This window comes from Typha angustifolia, chromosome 5, assembly GCF_048772165.1.
Source record: "Typha angustifolia cultivar Huaian chromosome 5, ASM4877216v1, whole genome shotgun sequence".
NCBI classification, from domain to species: Eukaryota; Viridiplantae; Streptophyta; class Magnoliopsida; order Poales; family Typhaceae; genus Typha; species Typha angustifolia.
This window is the reverse complement of record NC_133243.1, coordinates 4,198,434-4,221,017: the sequence shown is the minus strand read 5'-3', so window position 1 is coordinate 4,221,017 and position 22,584 is coordinate 4,198,434. Positions and strand designations below refer to the sequence as shown.

Genomic DNA, 22,584 nt, shown 5'->3' with positions numbered 1-22,584 from the left:
TTATCATAGGCTTGGGTAGGTTCAATTATTAATCTGGTCAAAAATAGCTATAAGAATACTAAATCCAATAGTTATTATAAATAATTAATTTAAATGAAATATTATTCACAGTTCATATCCTATAATATTCTAAACAAATTAATTATCATTTTTTGATAATTGAATTTCGTATAGCTTGATTTAACAAAGTCAAGCTAAAAAAATTAACTAAGGAAATTAAAATTAACTAAAACTAGTAAATTGGGCTAGCCCATAACCCAAAATAAAAATGGATTGGCTATAAACTGCCCATAGCCCATCACCACCAGCTCTCGGGTTGGGCCATGAGCCCATGCTTGCTTGATGACCAAGCTCACAAGGAATGGGATTTGGCCACCTACTTCGTCATCTTCCTCAATAGGAACATTGAGGGAAAGCAAAAAATTGAAAACCTCCATTAAACCAAAAACTAATCTAACCAAAGCTAGGTAAAAGTTGCCTAGAAATGATATGATCCATGTCTAATCAGATTGAATCATAAAGATATTGGACTTAATGGATCGAGTGTATTTATCTTTATGTAAACCCTTAAGATAAGTTTAGTTAAATCATATAAGCCACTAAGGCAAGTTCAATTAAGTCATGTAAGACATTAAGATAAGTCTAAATTAAGTCATGTAAGTCTCTAAGGCAAATCCTAGTTCGAGTCATGTAAGTCTTTAGGGCTACGTCCTATAGGACTTATTGTACTCGACCTCTAAATCCGAATATGACTCATTATACCCAACATCTATATATAGAGGGGCTGTACTTCTTTGTTTATTCATCTAAGTAAGTATTTGAGAAAAAATTGAGTTTATTTATTTTATTATTATCGTATTTACTCTTTTATCATTACCGTTAGATCGTCTTTTATCTTCATAGAGTAGATTATAATCGCAGAACTCTTCCAAGCACCCTAACCCTAACCACTATCCTCCACCACAAACCACTCTACTATATGGCTATCCACCACGATCCTTAGCCGTCCACTACTTTCCGATGGCCGCCACAACGTCGGATATTTACCGTTCTATCACGTTTTGACCTTGCTCCACTATTTTAATTATATCTTTTCATCCAGATCCAATTAACATGAAATTAAAGTTGTTAGAACCCTATCTCGTGAGACTACCATCATTTTAATTTTCATAATTTTATTACTTCTGAATCAATTTAGATCTGGTTCATAACAAGAAACTTCACAACAAGATACAAGATGATAAGGGGAACTATATTAGCCGAAAAAGAAGCATGGGCGATGATAGCGGTGGTCGGAGCCAAGTTGCAAGGTTGGCGAAAAATATCCACATGGCTTAGTCTCAATCGAAGGTTGAATTGGCCGATGGATGGTACCACTAGCAGCACGACACTAGGAGGAAACTTTCTGAGTCGAAGCCAGCCTGAACAGCGGTCGTCAATCGACAAATTTAACTAAAAAAGAAGAAATAGAAAAGTTAATATTATAGCCCTTTATACTATATAAAAACTAAATTAAATGTATGGAGCCCAATCTCACTAACCGGATAAGAGGATCAAGTGGTTGAAGGGGTCAGACGACTCATCGGTGGTGAAAGAGAAAAACAAAATAGAGAGGAAGGGCGACCGTGAGAGAGAGGGTTCAGGGAGGGAGGCGCACAAGAGGTTGAGAGGAAGTGTGGCCCATGTGTGGAGCACATGCACCATTTTAATTTTTTTTTTAAAAAATTACCTAACAAATACTTTAAGGGAGAATAATTTTTTGACCCAAAAAGAACCTCATACGGTGTGTGTTGCCGACAAGGGCTTGGAAGAAAGTCTGTTAATGAGATATACTGCCATTGATAAAAGCATATTGCTAAAATTCCTTGGAAAGATGTAGCATGGGCAAGAAGAGTGATCCTTGTCTCTACAACATGATGGTTATTTAAAGAACAAGAGAGAATTTCTTCTGTTAGAATATGATTTTCTTCTGTTAAAAGGAAATATGGAAGACTTTCCCAACTTGCAACTAACACAAATATGTTCATTTAAAGAACCAGAGAAATTAAGAACAGAGGCTAAAGACTTACAAGCCATGAGATAAAAGATGACCCAACCACTCGTGCCAAAGGTTGCCATCTATTTTATCATGCATTAAATTTATTGGAGATACACCTTATAGAGATCACCATGTCTAGGTCTAGTCAACAGAGTTCGACCGCTCTGCAAGTCCTTAACAACAAAACCTCAAGGATAAAGTGTGAAGTAGCAATGACTGTCCCAAGTAAACTTTGACATATTTAACAAATTCTTTTGTAAATGCAACACAATAAGGACTTTTTGTCCAACTGTTTAGAAGAATTTAAAGGGATGGTGGTCATGTGATGCCTTAGTATCCGCATACCAGGCATTATCATCATGCTGGTCAAAGATTCTAAGAGCAGCAAGAGCATATGCTGCGTCAAAGGACAAAATAGGAGTTGAACAAACATTGGTTTTGTGGTCAATATATTAAGAAAAGAATCACCGATGATAGGAGCTATAAGAGGCCGACCCTGCCACCATGGCCGCGCCGAAATGTGCTAGTCCTATGATGTACCGGCTTAGTGTGGCAGTGGGAGCCACCATGATCGCCATCAAGATTGATGTGGGCCAGTGGTGTGGGTGGATAGTAGAGCCACAAAAAAAAAGCAATGAAGTTCTCAGTTGTCATTGACAGTGCACGGGCCTAACGAATGTAGTCATTGATGGAGAGTGCTCCTTTGGAAAGGCAATGAAGTTCTTGGTTAGACACTCTGCATGCAATTTTGCATGACAGTGCTGTAGAGGGTCTCAAGCATCGACGAAATCTTAGTAGTTGAGGGACAATGAATGACCTATGGAGGACTGCATCAAAGAGAGAAGATGCAATCCAAGCTAACACCATTTTTGTCTAGACGAAGCCAGACTGAGATGGGCAGATCAAAATCAGAGCTGGCGGGCACTCCATGGTTCCGTGCACAAGACCGATGAGGCCATGACACCGGAGGACGAGAAGGACTTGCATCTTCCAAATTAAGTAGTTGGAGGTTGATCAGTTTTAAGAAGATGTCCTGAGTAATGGACTTTACCGTAGGAAGGGTAGAGGAAGTGGGAAAGGTGGTATTAGCAGTGGAAGAGGATGCCATGGGCAAGTAAGGAAGGTGGGTGGGATGTCAAGAGGAAGATGACAATGGAGATAGTTTTTTTTTTAAAAAATCAGAATATTTAGATGCTCCGATACAATGTGAGAATGGGAACAGGCTAGTTCCTTAGTTTTGTTTTCATTTCACTGTATAATAAATGTGTACCTTGAATATAGTAACTAATCCCTCTAAATATGCCACAGAGTGAAAGAATAATGAGATTATAAGATCCTTCAAGTTTAGTAATTAATCCCTCTAAATCTACAACCGAGTAAGAGAAATATGGGGAGGATTGCGCTGAAATCTTTGATATCTTTCATAAAATCAACATCAATAAATTAAATATAGTGCGCTAAAATAGACTTAATGAACTTGCAATTAAGGAAGACATGGAAGGTTCCTCCATATTAGCGTAGAAGCAGCTAATTGTTGGAAGAACAATACTTTTGGAAATAAGGATATCCTTAATGTCCAATCTATTAAGAGCAGCGAACCAAAGAAACTTCTTAACTATGGATGCTGCCGAGGACTTCCATAATGTAGAATAGAAGCTCTTCAAACCACTGAAAATAATGAATTTGTGCAAAGAGTTCGAAGAGAAAGAGTCAGATGAGGAAGACGCTAATAAGAATCTCCACATGGGCTTCGAAATTTTAACCAAAAGGATATTTTGTTATTCAGGAGCTAAATAGTCTTCTAATGAACATATAGTCCAGAAGCTATCACAGTTTAATCTGAGAAGTGTCTGTAACTTTAGTAACTTAAAAATGCTTTCTTAATGCAAAAATTTCGTAATAAATTATTGAATACTTTCCTAGTTGGAATCCAATCTGCCATTTTTGGTCAATATGATATGTATAGTAAAGAGAAATCTCTTTGTACTAATGATTAGTAGCAATGGGACCAAGGTCAAACATTAACCATCCAACTCGGACTTCCACATTCGAGATTTGCCGTATCATTCTTATGTTTATGTATGCCTGATTGCAGATATGGGTTGAAGAATCATTCTAAACAACAGCGCAGCAACTCAAGAATAGATACATTCCTTCTGCTTCTTTTGTGAATCCCTAATTCTTGGTTCCATCTATGTTACTGTATTATATAATACAGTACCATGAATTTTGTATTTGATAGGTGTGCAACATATATGAACATATACACAATATCCTGTGGAGAAATAAAAATGACATAATTTCCATATGTACAATGATATACAACCTATTATTTTCTTTGAAGCATTTCCAAGATGTGTTCTGGTTTTCTAGGCTCTTTTCCCTTTAGGGGATATGCTGAACCAATTCTGGAGCTAGAGCCAGGAGGATGCTCACATCCATCCTGATGCTCTTGTGCCTTTTCTATATATTTGCCCAATTTCAATCTCTTCCTTCCCAAACCAATAGACATGTTGACGGATGCTCTCTTGCTCTCAGATTCATCAAATTCATTTCCTCCCAGTGTCCTCTTGCGCATTACTGGTGCGGTAAGTCTCTCAGACAAACCTTCAACTTCTTCACGTGAGAAGGCACCGTAAGCATGAAAATTGTTTCGAAGATCTATCTTTCTAGTTCTTGATAATTTGACTAACTTTGTGATTAAACACTGAGGGTACTGCAAGTTTACTTTCTGACCATATGTTGCATTCCAAAATGCAACAGTTACATCTGCGATTGGTGGATGTGGATGATCAAGAGTAGTTTGAAGGAGAGGTGCTTGAATCATAAGTAAGGAAGAGTCAAATATTATCAGTGGCTGGCTTCTCTGCAAGCAATCCAATGTCTGGCCCCAGAGAGATAGGAGCTGATAAATGATTCCTTGTTGCATCTTACCATATAGGAGAGCACATGAAGATAGCCATTGACACAATGGATCGGAAAGTATCTGCATAAAAAGATACATGTACATGTCTTTCAAGATAATCTCATGTGCTTCAATGTAAAATTATCATAAAAAAACACATGATATTTCTACAGACCTCCAAGAGCAAAAGGATGTCTTTTTGCAAGACAAGTTGTTCCGCAAAACTCACGAGAGATGTGAAAACCCTGAAACTCAAGTATGACAAGAGACGAGTGAACACTAAGAAAGAGTATAAAGTGCATATAAATGCCATAAAATTAAAAGGACGGGAAGATAGAAGGTATGCAAATTATTGCCTGTTAGTAATCTGGTGCTCAGCTTGTGGATTTTCTTTTAGAGGTACAAGTGACAACTCCAAAAACCTGCATACATTGCAAATAGAAGCATTATCAGGGATGTTGAAAAGTATTCGTCATCACAAATAAAAGGTCATTTCCAACTAAAAGTTCTAGAGAAGTACCTTCTTACAAGCTCCAATCTATTCTTGATGGGGCCAAATTGTCTACAATCTGCAGCCCCTTTATCAGATTCTTTTGACTCCGTTGTAGAAAAATATAAAACCTGGCTATTTTCCAGTATCTGAATGCTTGCTTCACCAAGAACAGAAAGAATAACAATTCTTGGAGATTTCTCCCATAAAGAACACTTCAGGTTGTCTCGAAACAAATCAATATTCTCATCAAGAAGTCCAATTAAAAATTGACATAGGCTCTCCATAAAATCATTTACGGAAGTTGTCGTTGAACCATGACTGGAATAATCATGTAGTGATTTGTACACCTCTATAACTAGTTCCATCTCTGACTCTAGTTGTGAGGAAGCAAGTAATAACTTGGAGGAACTTTGATTGTTAAAACTGGCAGATGTATTCTCAGGAGGAAGTAGTATCAGGAAGGGATAGCACAAAAACTGATAAACTACTTTATAATCAGCAGTAGAAGAATCAAAGATACAACTGATTTGCTCTTTCAGGCCCTTTGCAACTATGCTCCACATTGTCAAACAGTTTAACCTCTCATCTAGAGGTTTTCGGATGAGCATATACAAAAAGCTGACGACAGAATGGAAATTTTCTATGGTATTCACTGAGAAGAATTGTAAGTTCTCCTGTAAGATAGGATCTCTAAGTGACAACTTTATTGTAAACTGAGCTAACATAGAGAGATAAAAAACTGTTGTGTAGACCATTGGACAAACCATGTTCATGTAAGCAATAGGCCTTACTCCCAGAACTGATATCTTTGGATAACCAATATATGCTGGAAGTTGCAAATCACTAATGTAATTGATATCTAAACTGATCTCATAAGATGGAGATGATAGCACGGAGGGCTCCAATTCCTCTCTGATAGCCTTCACAAACTGCAGACCTATACATAACAAGTCATCACATTGACTAGTAAGTTGTTTCAAAACCAGATCTTCACAAATCTCCTTTGCAAACTTCATAATACTTTTGATGCTGACTTGTATATTTTCACAAGTGAATGACCTATTAAATTCAACATGGACAACCTTTAAAACTGATCTGAAGATTTTTAAGGCAGCACTCAGAGCCAAAATTCTGTTCTCAGAAGTCGTAGCCTTCATAATTTCTGGATTGATGAATCTACAGATCATCTTTAAATGAAACCCCAAGTAACTAATATCCCAAGGCAACCATTTGATGGGATAGAACTCCTGTAAATCTTTGCCATACACAAAAGATCCAGCTAAAGTAGACCTCTTTACTTGATCACACAAATTCTCTTTAGGCAAGGCCATCTCTTTAATATTTGACAACACATGCTCATGAAGAATATCAAGGCAAGAGGTCCACAAACACATGTTCTGTTCATCAGGTCCCGAGGAAAAAATTGCGTTGAGTATGGGTACATAAGCAACCTCTATAACTGAACGATGGTTGACCAAGGAATCAAGTTTATGTAGTACATAGTTCCATGTGTTCAGGCAGGAATACTGAACCGCAATGTTACATTTTCTTGACATGATGCCTAATAAGGGCACCATAATGACCTTCATTTTCTTTAACAGGTCACTTATGTCGGAATTCCTTGTGGATGTTGCAATTGGTGCAAATTTGGTTTGCTGAATCATATTTTCTGATGATACCTGATTCTCAAAGTTTGCTATCCCAGGTAGAATAAGTGCATCCGCTAAATGTCTCCATGCAGCCTATGCACCAAAGGATATAATCAACATACATCTAGAAAGCCAACTTATTCTCAGAAAGACACAGAATTATTCATTTAGGTGTAAGATGAATGTCAACTGGCTTACCAGTGAACCAATCTGGACCTGTGGGTCATGATCAGTAAATGTCTTTTCAGGAATCTTCAGCATTTTATTGACCAGATCTCTGTTCTTCAGAGCATTGGAACCAAGCAAGGATATATACCATCCCCATGCCTTAATGACATGAACCTTCTGGACATGATCATGCAACATCTCTGCCATACATGGAAGCAGCTTTTGCTTGAGGTCTGACAAGGCAGCCTGCTCAACCATGTAGCATATGAATTGGAATATTCTGCCAAACATTATTCATTTTCAGAAGGAAATAGTAGTAGGAAAGATTCAGCAAATCTCTGGCAACAGCATGATAGCAAATTAAAGTTAAATGGCAGGAATGTCACAGATGCAGGGCAATATTAAAATGTTGCATAATTTAAGGTGGATTAAATCCATGTCTAAAACAATCAGGACTGTCAGTTTTCTTTCATATAGGATATAACATTAATTTGAAGAAAATAAAAGCATGCCTCTCAAGTGCAGATATGATCCAGATATGCCAGAGCCTTATTAGCACTAAGGAGTATTATCGAATTTCTTGACGATTCCCCATAGAGTTGCGCTTAGCCATCTGTGTCATGTCAATGCTGTGCAGAGTTTGTGCTAGCTCAACACAAATTATTTCAAGCTACGGGAGTCTATTTGGCATGCAATATGCTATTCCATGCTTAGTCGGGACATAGGGGGTCAACAATTAACTCGTTTAGGGTTATGCTGCAATAAGTATACCTAGGTTTAGTTAAAATTTGATATGCCAGGACAAAAGGTCTGAAAATGGTACTCAATCTAAATTTTGATTTTTGTACAATCTAAACTCAACAAAAAGTCAAAGGAAGGCTATTAAGGATATGAATCTGACTAAATCAGTAAATAGAAAAATAAATAAAATCCTTTTCCAGTAGATATATCAGACTAAATCAGTAAGTTTCAGGAAAATGGATATGAATCTGACTACTTGAAGTTTGGGATGGTATGTGTAAGGACATCTGCAACAATATGAAGTATTTAGAACATGTATTCTTCTAGCATTCCACCTAGAAAGACATTGTTTAATACAAAAAGGAGCATATCAATATCAGTTCTTAGGGTTGCAATAATTCATATCATTAACAACCAAACTGAAATTAAACTCTGCAGACAGAATGAATTTGTTGCAAGCATCAAACCAACTACAATATAACTAACTGTATAAGATTCTCAGCAAATAATGTAACAAGAAGATGTCCATGTTACCTCAGAAAGAAGTGATGGAGAAGGTAATATGATGGATGAAATCTTTATGAGGCATCTCTCTGCAACATTCCTTTCTATCTTATTAGTGCTTAAAAGTCTTCTGTAAATTGGTGGGACCCATATGCTTGACAAGTCTCTCATTCTTTTAGAAATCTGGCAAGCCAGTCTCATAACAGCCTTCAAACGAACATTGCAGAAGAGTTACAAGGAAAAGTGGAAAACAAAACATCCAATTCTTTTTTTCATTTACACCACCAAGTAGAGAAAACCATGTGCTTAATATTTGGGAAAATTGCGGTAATGGAAGCTTTGAGTGCTGTTTATGTCAAGGTTGCTAGGATTATTATAGACATCTCAGTACGGTTTTAGAGCCATGTAAATCAAATAAACTAAATTTTATTTATCATACAAGTCAATCCTTTTAGTTGCTTTCCAACTTTGTTCTTTGTCTTTCTACTGTTCTGTGTTCTGTGATCGTTCTTGAACTGCAGCAGTGTATAATTATACTCAACAAAACAAAGCATTGAATGTATAAATTAATAAGGTGGATCTTGTATATCCTCCACACAATCTAAATAGAAATAAACATGAAAATAATAAGTAACTTAAAATCTCAATGCAACAACGAAGTTGAAGAACATTTTGGTACTTGAGGTTCACATTAAGAATTTGGTAAGTTCTGCACTAGCATGCCGATTTTGGTGTTCAAGTACTTGCCAAGATATATCTTCTCAAGATGAAAATCCCATATACGTCATACATCTAATGGTGGGAATCTTTAAACTATGCATAAGTCACACTTTGATCAAAATTTGGATGGAACACAATAAATAAATATATGTATATATGATCGTTCATGATTACGCTACTAACAATAATTAATAATTTGAGCAAGCGAAAGAACCTGAGTTGCCTCATAAGTTGTCGACAAGGAACCAAACGGGTTCTCAAGGGCATGCACAACAGCCCCAACTAATGAATGCACTCTCAACTCAACAATTGAAGAACCAAATTGCTGAACCGAGAAGCACCAAACTCCCAGATTGCAAATAGCCTGCAGTGTGGAAAGAATCCAAATCACCACTGATCCATCATCCCAAAACTACATCAAAAATCTACGATTCAAATATCAAACAACCTTCATGCAGGTAGTCGTAATTAGCTTCACCAATGAATCCAACGCCATTCCACCCATCTCTTCTACAACCAAAATATCCAATGATTCTGATCAGCATTTTAAAAATCAGTGAAGGCAATATCAAGGTGCCCATCTATGTGTTAGGCTGGTCCTTGAGACGGGTTGAGTCTAGGCACTTGCATAAACAGTTAAACGGGCACCTGGGTAGTCAAGCCCTATGTGATAGGTGATTAGGCAATTTTAATACTTGTTATCAATTCTAGTACAGCTATTAAGTATAAAATACTATTCCTACTTGGTCTTACATATTATTCAAGTTCCAAGGGGTTCCTATTAAATGAGTGTTTTTGCCACAGTTTTCTTAATTCTCATCCTCTCTCCTCTCTCTTTTATTCTTGTAAGGATTAGTAATGGCAACCATAACAGGGAAGGGCAACAGCTAGAAGGCTGTTGCTGTTAATCTAAGACTACTCTTCCAGTGGCAACGACGACCATTGCCTCTATGCATGGAACAACAACAATTTTTTTCGTGGATACATATGAATATCTTAATGTTTCACAGCTTTGTATCACATGACCGCCTTAGTTATAGGCACTCGCTATTCACCCGCCTAGTGCCTAGGCGCTAAGTAACCCGGCCTGCCTACTGCCTACAATCTTTTAAAGCATTGGATCCAATGAGTTCATTGACTTTTATCAAACAATGAGAATAAAGAAAATTATATACCTGAAATTGAAGAAACTATAGAGGGATGATACAACATGAAGCCGAGGCACTTCAGAGATATCGCAGCGCTGTTCCAGATGCATTAAAAAAAATTAGAAACAAGAGAAGGTAAGACGTAAGAACTTGTTAAAGGAAAATACATTACATCTCTTCGTCCTTGTGGTGGATGTCATCGAGGAGGACGCCGAGGAGAGGAGGGGAGAGGAGGGCGAGGGATTCGATAGAGGAGGGGTTGTCGGCGGAGCGACGCTGGAGGTGAAGGAGAGTGGTATAGGCGAGGGATCGGTCGGGATGAGTCTTGATCTCTTCGATCTGGAGGCGGAGGGGTTCCGCCATTGTTGGAGGAGGGGGAGGAGAAGGAAGAGAGGGGTTTGAAGTCATTCGCGCCAGAATTTGGGGATTGCGGTGGCGGAGAGGGAAAGCCCGGGTGTTTATTTACCAAACTAGCACTCTCACAAGCTTTATTTATTAGGATTTGTACATGATTTCCCCTAAAATTTGCACTATAATTAATTTTTATTAACAAAAATATTTAAATGACAAATTATCCTTATTTTTAAAGTTGGGTGTAACATTTCTATCAATAATATTTTTTTTTCTTACAAAATTAAGATTTCTTTTTGATAATATTAGGAGTTTTTTAAATGGAAATCCCTCTCCCTCCCTCTAGCGACCATCCGACTAGCCCGAGCCTCAAGCTCCAAACCCCCACCTCCACCTCGCCCTTCGGATCTCTCTTCGAGCAAGGAGCTCCCTTTCTCCCCACTCACGAGTCTGGAGCTTTGTCTCCTTCTTTGACCCCCATATCTTGGGCACAATCATCAAAAATGACTGCAAATGCTTAGCTACTAAGGGTGCTTCCCTCTTTGTTGAGCTCCCTCATGTAGAAGGTTAAAGGGAGTGCGGCTGGCTTGGTCACAATCGATCATAATCGGTAGCGGCCAATCATGAAGAATATCACTTTAGCTTTATTGGTAAGTTCCTTAGTTGCCCCTTCCGTTGATATGCCTAACCGTGGAAACCAAGCATCGATGTGCTCTTTGCAAGTCATAGGTATGCCATCAAGTTTCTTTATTTTAAAATTCTTTGATGAGGATGATATGGTTTTGTCTCTTAATTGTCGTCCCCTCTAGAATTTTTGGGGGCTTGCCCTTAACCTCAAACCTTGGGAGCCATATTTTCAACCTCTTTATGTGAGTTTAGTTCGTTGGATTATCTTTTGATTACTAGACTCTAGATATTCTCATGGAAGTTGCCTCTGTCTACAGGAGATCGATAAAGGTTGATGCTTATACCCAGGCTAGGGTTCGTGGTAGATTCGCCAGGATCTGCATCAAGGTTGACTTGTCTTAGCCTTTAAAGTAAGGCCTTTATCTAGGGCTCCCGAGCCAACAATTCTTCCAACCTGTCGCCTATAAGAATATCCCTATTGCATGTTTTAAATGTAGGAGAATCGAGCATCATTTTTCTCTGTCCTATTATTCTAGTGGCCATAGAGGATACATCATTTCCCCTATGCCTACTATGCCCCTAGCTAGAGGCAAACCTTTGCAGGTTCCACCATCGTCGAAGGGATTGCTATCATGCAGGCGAGAAACGAGAAAAAATTGGTCCTTGGATTTGTTTGGTTCCCAGGACTCACAAAGGCCACTACCCAATTAGTGGTTAGCCAACCGCTATGGTGGCTAGCAGTTTCGACAAGCAAATTCTTATTATAACTATTAGGAATGCCATTGTCTGGTAATGTTATCGTGCCTTATCCAAGTTGTTGTAAGGACGCTGGGCACGCACTAACTCTTCGATAACACCTTGGGCTCCCACTTATCCCGCTTGGCATAGTGGGCACGCTATTGGTTATACGCGTGGCCGATGTACCACCAATCATAAGTTGAGTGCTTCAGGATGTGGGGTCAGTAGAGAACTACACTATCTTTTCGCTTTTGATGAAGCCACATGTTCTCAATCAAGCGGCCCAATATCTTCAACCATTAGTAAAATTGCTTTGGACTACTCTTTGAGTCACACAAACCATGTTGTTTCTTAGACCATTAGATCTATGGCTTCGAGGCACGTGACTGAGGAGGATGTTTCAGAGATATCAGTGCGTGTGAAAGAGTGAAGGGTAGTTAACCCCGAAACTCCTCAACATGTGAGTGATCGATCTAGTCCAAATCTGCCCTCAATCATGGAAGCTCTTTAGCTAGAGATGATAAGTACCATGAATCGAAACCATGAACAATTGGTCCATATCCTTACACCAATGGTCATTGGCCTCAATCGAGACCCCGCCCAAATGCCACAACCTAGACCTCCAACGTCGGTTCCGAATGTTCAAGCTTCACCACCGGCTCCTCAAGCTCCTCTCCTTCTTCCTTACCATAATATTGAGACCTTGCTACCCTATCTAGGAGTTGCTAGAATAGCAAGCACAGCCTTGCATGAACCGGCAAACGACAGGAGCAAGAATCGGTTCAGTTTGGAGAACTTCAAGGAGAATGGTAAAAGACAAGCACATGAAGACTAGGAATCACAGCTTGATGAATCCTTTGCCAAGTCTTCACTTGGTTTTGAAGAAATTGTTATTGGTGTTGGCCAGGTTGTTAAGATTGATGCAGCAAATACTCATGAAAACGCGAAAGCTGCATTAGTTAAAGATTTGCCTTCAATCCTACCCATTCGAGAAGCTATTAAATCTTGTAGTTTTCATCCAAATAACGAGAGAAGCCTGGTAAAAAGAGATGTTAAACAGTGCTTCACTTCAAGTGTATGTGATAGAATTATTGTTGGAGAGGTTCAAGTTAGAGGTCAGGAGCACTCTTATTTGGAGCCTCATAGCAGCCTAGTTTGGAAGGTTTCTAAACAGGTAGTTCATATGCTTTCTGCTGCACAGGTCCCCTATGAACAGCAGGTATTTGTTACTCTTGTTCTTGACCTTTTGTTATCTAAAGTTGTTTGCAAGATGAAACACATTGGTGCTAGCTTTGGTGGAAAAGAAACAAGAACTTGCAGCATTTGTAGCATCATATCATTTGAGGAGACTAGTGAAAATGGTTTTGTTAGTAACTTCATATATCTGACATGAATTTTTATTAATTTTGAGCTAAGTTTTAAGTGGGGCCCACACATTATTATTAATGATTTAATGGTGAAATTAATTTAGCTCAAAGAGTACTTTATTGTAATATTTATTTAGTCAAATCAATGAAGAGAAGTGAATAAAAATTAGCTCTAAAGTAGGTATCATGGTCTAATGGTGGCATGCTGTCAAAGAGCATGGATCCTTCAATCACCTAGACCCCAGCAACACATCAATGTGCTCCAAATTAGGTCCATCAATTGGAGTAGCCATTGCAGCTTCAATTTATCACAAATGCTATACAAAATTCTATGGCGTCGATGGTGATGCAACAGCAAGACGCGCACATGCTATGGATCGAAGCATGGGGTCAAGGAGAGGCATGCGACATTGGCGGATACACCTTGTATCATGGCGGAGCCATCAGTAGTACATTGGGCTGACTGAGTTTTATACTCAAGTGAACCGACTCACTTGTTTTACTACTTGTGCCTAAATTTACCTTCTTTCTAAGATATGAATGAGCACATCTAAGAGGGAAGAGAGGCGAACCAACTTGAGCTTGAGAAGGTAGAACTCGGCTATGATAGATTGATGCGAGGGGACCGGTTCCGTGACCTTGACCTGGAGTATAAAGGGATTGAGTCCACTTTGACGCGACGAGATGTTATTGAAGTTAAGGTGGTGGCATGGTGGGTTGGAACCAAGCTAAGATCCACAGTAAGGAGGTTTAGGATTAGCCTTTCGCCTACTGTTTGGATCGGCCTTAGGGGACCTGAGTTACATGGGAGATCCATGTATTGCCTCGGATGGTCGGGATTTCTATGGAGCAAGTTGTGAATGTGGTTATACTCAAGCTAGAGGAGGAGAATAAGGTGAAGCTAGTCCGTGAATTAGCTAGATGGCGACATCGATCAGGCACGTAGATAGAGATGGGGATACTAGCAAGTGGCTTGACAAGCCACCCAATGGAGCCACATTACAGCTCAAGACAAGTGTGATGGACTATTCCCTCACTTTACACCTTGAGAATAAGGTGAGGGAAGTGTGGTGAAATTTTACACACCAAACTGGATCAATTGAGCCACTTATTGGAATTAGTTGCATGAAGTAGGTCAAAGGCATTTACATATTCTCTCCTAGCTAATTATTGATTTATATTTATTCTTGCATTTACTTTTTAGTTGCTTTTGCTTATGTGTCTTAGTATTGCTTATGTGGATTAGTTGGACTTGAGCCTGTTCAATCTAGCTAATCAAGTCAGGTTCAAGTTTAATGGTTTATTAGAGTTGTAATCGATAGGCGTAGAGCCTAATCTTGATTTATGTATTAGGGTTGGTTTGTGTTAGTGGGTGCTAAGCCGAAGTGGCTAGGTCAACGAGTCAAGTCAAGTTGGATAGCTACCTAATATGTTATGGTGTGCACCTAATGGAAATGGGTTAGGATTCAGTTGTAAGTCGGTTGATCTAAGCTAGCCTAGTTAGGTTGATCTAGTCAATTAGGGACATAATATAATCTGTAGTGAAACTCTAATGAGGATTATTGAATGAATATTGAACCCATTAGCTTTGCCCTAAGACTTTTCTCCCCCGCTTGCCTCTTCGTGCAACCTCTCTCTCTCTCTCTCTCCAAGTTTTATCCTTGGTTGTGGTTAACGCCATCGTTGCATTTCTCCTCTCTCTCTAAGATTCATCCACGGCCGTGGTTAATGCTGTCGCTGCCCCTCCCTCACGTATGATCGTCCCCTCTCATCTCTAAGAATATGGTCCACTTCTCCCCCTTTATCTAGCTTTATGTTTTATCCCACTACCGCTACCATATTCAACCTTCCAAACCCTAACCCTAACCTTCGATCAATATTTCCACTATAACTTCTAATCTACACCTTCGATCGTCTTGATTCTAGTTGCGTTGGATGCCTGACATCTAGGGAACAACTTACAAGAGTTTCATGCCTTTTGGACAGTTTGAGCTAATTCTGGTTCCAAAATTTGTTTGAGCTAATTCTCTGTTGCGATCACAACCACCTTGAGGGTAATCATAACAAGGTCACAAACTCCCTACCGCCAAAGAAGGATTTAGTTTTCATACTTCCCTTCCATTGCTTATGGTCTCTAACGACATGGTTTTCTAATGAAACTCATTTCTTGGAATTATAACAACGCCAAGAGGGAGGGCTGCTCATCTTTCTTAAATTTGTTATCTAATAATGCTATTAGATCCATAAGGGGAGGCTATTTTATCCACTTTCTCTAATAATGCTATTAGATCCATGATTGCTAGAAATAATCTTATTGATATGGATTCCTTTGATTTTACTTATACTTGGTGTAATAATTGTCATGGGGATCAAAGGATTTTGATTAGACTTGATAGAGTTTCCTTTAATTTCGCTTTTCTTAATGTCTTCTCGGCCTACTTTGATATGCATCTTCCTCAGATTGCTTCGGATCATTATCTGATTCTTATTTCTCTTAATGTTTTTAATAAACCAATCATGGACCTTTTTTATTTGAATTGTTTTGATTTAATTATCCAAAGGTCTCCAAGATTGTTAAGCATATCTGGGGTCTACTGGGCCACCAAGCTATACTTCAATTCCTTGTGGAGATTTTCCATTCCAATCTTGCTTGTATTTCTTGTAACCTTTCTAAATGGAATCGATTAGATCTCTGCTATCTGGAAGGTATTCTAGTTAAGGTCTAGGCTGCCATTTGTGAGTTGGAGCTTAAGGAATTACTCTCTCCCTTATTGGAATTGGAGAGCCAAAACTTGGCTTGCCTCAACAAAAGGTGTGTAGCCATCCTTAGACAAATCTATCTTAAGTAGCAAAGCAAGGCTAGGACCAACTAGATCAAGGATGGTGATTCAAATACTTAGTTTTTTCAATCATCGACTAAAATACATGCTTAGAGAAATCTGATCAAATTCTTCAATCTTGATGATTCTACTAGTATTTTTTTATTACTTTCTTATTTTAAGGCTTTCTTGATTATTACTCAATTCTCTAGTCTCAGATCTTTCTATAGATTCTAGCCCCTTTCCTCCGATTTTTTCTCTTCTCTCCCTGAATTTAAATTGCCAGGATGAGGTTCTCAGACTTTTTGGTATGGAGGTGGTGAAATCAGTCGTTAATTTAATGCCGGCAGGGAAGGTTCTCGGTCCTAATAGTTTTCAAGTTGAATTCTTTAAACTTACTGGAATGTTATTGGCTATGATCTTGTCTCGACTTTTTAATGTTTTTATTGTAACAAGTTTCTTCCCCCATCTTAGGTTAAAACTTTTATTACTTTTATCCTAAAAATCCTAACCTGACTAGAGTGTTGGATTTTTACCTGATCTCCCTTTGTGACATAGCCTATTGTACTTTAACTGAGATATTAGCCAACATAATTAAGTGTTCCTACATAAGATAATTACATCTGAGCAATCTCTGCCTTTGTAGTTGGAAGGCATATCTATGACAATATCTTTATTGCTCATGTGCTCATTCATTCGATGCATAAGCTCCCTAACTCCACTGATTACGTTGTTCTCAAGATTGATCTTGAGAATGCTTACGATAGAATTTCATGGTATGCTATTCTTAATATTCTTAGTCGTATGAACTTTTATTTGAGATTTGTTAAAGTTTTGGGCTTGTATTACCTCAATCTCCTCTACAACCATGCTTAACGGATCCTCCTGGTTTATGGGCCACAAGGGGATCAGTCAAAGGGACCATTTATCCTTGTATTACTATTGCTTTAAATAATAATGCGGTTGATTTTAGTAATTTATATCCCTTTAAACTTGGTAATTTTACTCTTAGTCATCTGATGTATGTTGATGACCCTATGATTATTATCAGAGCTTATCTACTTCCTGTTTGTTGCTTACGAAGATCTTTAGATAGCATGAGCTTCTTACTAATCTTAAAATTAATATGTCTATGTTTGACGTTTTATTGCCGCCTAACCTTAATCCCTTTATTTCTACACATATCCTAAACATTTTGACCATCCCTAGGGGCACCTACCCTTTTAAATATCTTGAAGCCTTGATCTCCCCCTTGTGCATTCATATCCACGATCACGAGGACTTGATTACATGCATTTATAAGTGGATGGCTGAGTGGAAATAGTCCAATTTGACTCAAGCCAGTTGTTTCACTCTGATAAATTAAATTCTCAATTCAATACCTATTCACCTCCTCTCTTCATCTTAGTCTCCTATATCAGTCATTGATTATATTGCGAAGTTGGCTAGAAATTTCCTACAAGGAAAGGTGAGTGGCCAGAGAGGGCTTCACCTCATCGGCTAGGAAAAAGTCACCACTCCTAAGGCTAATGGTAGTCTAGCCATCAAAGACCTTAGGTTGGTCATACTTGCTCTCATGGCCAAGAGGATATTGGCTCTTCTCAACTTCAATGACTCTTTGTGGGTTAGGTTGGTTCAAGATAAGTATGTCATTCCCTACCATGGAAGGGCAGTTATACTCGTCGCTCTACTAGTATTTGGAAGCTTATCACTTCTACCCTCACCGAACTAAGGCTAGGTTCCAAAACGTTACTCAGGATAGGAGTCCACATCATTGGTTGCAGATTTGTGGATCAACCATGTTCCTCTCAACAAATGGCTTATACTTTTTAATACTAGATTATTAGCAAGGCTTAATTATATCTCGAACATTATTTTTGCCAAAGCGTGGAATGAGGAGCTTATGCTCGACCTGTTTGGCTGGTCCCTTTGTAAATGCATTCTTAATATAAATATTCTTATCAAAGGTGAGGCTAAATATTTTCGAGCCAGCCTCGACCAAGTCAGCCTACCGTTTCCTTCATCTCTTAGAGGACTCCTCTCCCCTCTCAAGAAATGGAAGGGCTGGGACTTGATTCCTATAGGTACTACCCCATTTATGAGACTCATGAGGAAACAGTAGCACCTTTTCTTCACCTACTCCTTTGTTCAAGACCTACGGGTTGAGCACAAGGATCTCTAGCCCATTGAGTCGTTGAACCTAGCTTGGGCTGAGGGGTCTTAGCTCCTTAAGTTTAGCTTGTTGCCTGATATCTCTTATGCTTTGCTCTTGGTAGTCATTAGGGTAATGTTCTAGAATATATGGAAGCACCATAACAACTTTCTGTTTAACTCAATTTGGGAACTTCCTATTATCATTTGGGAAAGATCTAATGCCTAGCCTACGAATATTATAAAGCCCTATCTCTTTCAGGTGCCAGGCCTTCCACCCCTTCTCATCTCATCCGATGGGAGCCCCGTTCACCCCACTTCCATAAACTCAACACCAATGGCTCCTTTTAAGGTCCTAACGAACCTAGTGGGATGCGCTTCACCTTGCACACCTCATTAGGTTCCTTGATTAGCGTGGGTTGTCGGCACGATGTCTACCATTTCACTTTGGCTACCGAAGCTTAGCCTTAGTGAGGTGCTCCACTTCCTTCACCAGCACAAGATATCTCACCTTATCATCAAAATTGATTCTCTTTTTCTCATGAAAAATTTTGAAAGCCACCATCTAGTTCCTTAGGCTACTTCTGCAATTATTGATGACTATCTGTATTTTTTATCTTTCTTTCCTTTTTTGTTTATAAACCATATTTACAGTGAGGCTAATTAGTCGGCTGATTTGCTCACTAATTATGGTAAGAATATGGCTCTTAGTTGCACTTAGGAGGGTTCTTCCTCCTCTCTACTACTTATTTTGGCTGCTAACTTCAGCAACGTTTTTTATACTATGATAAGTTAACTAATACACTCTTTGTTTTATTTTAAAAAAGCATTAGGCACTTTTTAAACTATATTGAGCAATATATAGGTGTAAAATTGTCTTTTGCTAATTTCAGTTTGGATATTGATAAGTGTAATTTAGCTAAAGAAATGACATTTGTGAGAGTTCAATATTTACGATGGCAATTATGATAATTTGAAGAATGTAGTAGCTATTATTTCTTTTAAATTTTAGTGGCAATTATGTAAGTATCCTTTTTTATTTGATTAAGATTGACAGTTAATTTTGGGACATTTTAGACTAATTAGCAGGATAATTCTATTTTATTATCAAATTGATAAACACAGACCAAAACCTATGTTACTTGAAAACAAGGGCTATTTTAGTTTGTAGTGTGCTTATTTTATATATAATTAGTAAAAAGTCATCTTGGGGCATGGATAATTTTACTAAACTCATTAAATTATTTGTCATTTTATATAGAATCACCTCCAATTTATTTTTAGGATAGATTGACTCTCTTAAGAAGTAAGCATTATGATCTCCTTCTAAAGACCAAAAAACTACCAATAGTAAAGCGCACTGTCAAATGTCCTGGATTGGAGTGATTGTAACACTAGATGTTTCCACACTACTACGACACATAAACATCGCACTTATATAAATGCCCACAACCTTGACAATAACAATTGGGTCTACAACAGTAGCGTCATCAGAGAAGTCTCTATATCTAACCTTCCCTCCTCAGGTAGGTGGACTAGTCGAACATCCCAAATTTTCATCATGTCGATAACTTTGAGATGACCATGTCACCTTTGTATCAGAAAATTACTACAGCTCTCAAAGACCTAGGTCCAAATAAAACCAGGCATAATTCTTTCAAATCTTTTGGCTTGAGTTGAGAGCATATGTGTACAATACAATATGGAGGTTCTTCACCTTGGGGAAGATAGATAAGAACCTAAATAGAATGTTGTTTGTCCTTATTGCTAAGAAAGACATGATTTATCCAGGGTGGCACGGGCACTTATAGACCTATCAGCCTATGTGATTATAGACCTTCATTTTTCGGCTGACAATTTGTTAATTATCAAGTATTAGTGTGTGAGTCCTCCATTATATCAAAGCGTCCAAAATTAAGTGTAGATCTCAAAGCGGACTAAATATTTATCATGTACAATATAGAACTTTTTGGGTAACCAAGAAATTACTTATTGAAGAATGTATGTGTGAAAAAATCAAACAATGTGTTATGATCTCTGTGATGCACTATTTCTCATGATATGTCTCCAAATCTTGGTAACCCTCTCGAGGTTGATCATTCTGTCTCAGTGACCCTCGAAACATAGTTCTTCTAGATTTGATGTAGATGTATAGAGTTTAGAACGATTCAGCACGTTCCACCTAAAATAGAGAACTAATATCCGATGGCCTCCAATAGATAATCTCAATATTGATCGACAGCTTTTCTAAAAGATGATATCCAATTTAATACTTAACGGTGCTCAATCCCAGGGTGAGATTAAATCCATTTATATGCTTCTTAGAGATAAAGTAAATATCTCTTAGAAATAAGATAAATATTTATTCAAGAAAAGTAAATATCTTTTAGAAATAAGATAAATATTTCTTCAAGATTCTCCATGAATTCTCTTAAAGCTAAGATAAATAGAGATGGACTCAAATCTAAGTCAAATCAACTAAGACCATTTGAATGCCCGTAAGGCCTATAGTGTGTTTTTGCTCTTCGAAAAATGTGTCCGAATGCTCGATAGTCCATTTGAACAATTGAGCAGGTAGTTCACACCTTCTTCTTTCAATTCAGAATTTTTTTTGTTTTTCTCCCCATATTATTTTTATGTCAATTAACCATTTTGGTACAATGATAGTTTTTACACATGAGTTAAGTAGCCCTTTTCTTATAATGCACTATATTACATATATAGATAACTCATAATATAAAGGTACACGATATCAAACTGGACACTTTTGAGATGATTTTTATATTAATCACGTGGTAGCCTTTTTCATTAATATTTTGATATGGAGAAATATTAGAAGAGTGAAACCAAGTCAAAAAGCCAAACAGTTAATGTCAACCTAATGGAAAAGATATCTAAAAAACATCTAATGAGTTACTGCTCACATAAAGATTAAATTATAATAACTACAATGGATACACATGAAAGGTGATAAATAATATCTAAGAATGATACTTTATTAGAGTGAAGTTGTACTAATGTTGTATATATTTGTATTCCATTATATTAGATGCTGATTTATATAATACGGGTTGAGTGGCTTTTGTAAGTCCTACTAGATCATGGTATATGGAATGGATTCTCTTGAGTATAGGTTTATCATTATGTGAAGGACTCGTCCATCCTAGCCCATGCGTCATGCATGCCATGTGGTCACGTGGTTATGTATGTGACCAGTGGGTAGGGGTGTTATAAACATTCCCTCCAAAATCAAAATACTTTTGTGGAAGCTTTGTTAGGATAAACTCCTAACCAAGCCTACATTAGTTGGGCTAGGATTTTGTTTCGACATGGCCTACCCTGTTTGTGGGCTTTGTAAGAAATCATTCCTAATTTCTTCTTCTCTTGCTCTTTTACTTAAGCCATGTGGCTACATTCGATGGAGTTTGGCTCAATGGACCGATGGCTCCTAGCCCCTTGATAGCAACTAGTTGCCTATTCATTCTTGCTCTATTCTCCTCCCAATCATTAGTGTGATGTTCAAGCACATCTAAAAACATTGTAATAATATTGTTTTATAACTCTATTAAAGAAACTAAACTAATGTGGTCTAGGAAAGAACTCTACCTCTCTTATCAATAATTTGAAATCCTTTCTCCTTTCCCTACCACCTTAAATTCACCTTCTATCATACATTTTGAAACTTCATCTATTTTCGTCAAGTTCAATACTAATGGCTTATTTTCGAATCCCAACAAACCTAATGAGGCAAACTTTTTTCTTATGCTCATCACTAGGTTTTCTATTAATAGCCAGCAGTTGCTTTGTCATCCACCATTTCACCCTTGTTGTTGAAGCAATTTGGCCTGTGGCAGGCTATTCTTTTATTCAACACCATGGGATTACTCATCTAAAAGTGGAGATCGATTCGCTACTCTTAGTAAACATTATGTTAGGTTTTTATTTGTTGGCAATTGTGTACAAAATATTCTAAGTGTATTTTTTCATGTATATGAGCTTTACACAAGTCTAGAATATCACTAGTGTGAAGAATTTCAAGATCATTGGAGAAAAGCCGTCGCGTTCTCAGCCGCGTTCACAAGCGCGTTCGAACGCGGGCACTGCGTTCACACAGACAGAGAGCCGCGTTCACAAGCGCGTTCGAACGCGGGCACTGCGTTCACAC

General features: G+C 38.0%; 1 protein-coding gene across 1 annotated transcript; it reads right to left on the bottom strand.

Moving 5' to 3' along the window:
• Nucleotides 1-4,224: 4,224 nt before the first annotated feature.
• Nucleotides 4,225-10,764, bottom strand: LOC140760377 (uncharacterized). The gene is made up of 10 exons (XM_073097310.1): nucleotides 10,539-10,764; nucleotides 10,394-10,461; nucleotides 9,667-9,728; nucleotides 9,433-9,582; nucleotides 8,529-8,705; nucleotides 7,284-7,499; nucleotides 5,464-7,178; nucleotides 5,300-5,365; nucleotides 5,119-5,188; nucleotides 4,225-5,024 (listed from the first exon to the last, which is right to left on the bottom strand). The coding sequence occupies exons 1-10, from the start codon at nucleotides 10,727-10,729 to the stop codon at nucleotides 4,368-4,370; spliced, it is 3,372 nt and encodes a 1,123-aa protein (XP_072953411.1). The 5' UTR covers nucleotides 10,730-10,764; the 3' UTR covers nucleotides 4,225-4,367.
• Between the last annotated feature and the right edge of the window lie 11,820 nt (nucleotides 10,765-22,584).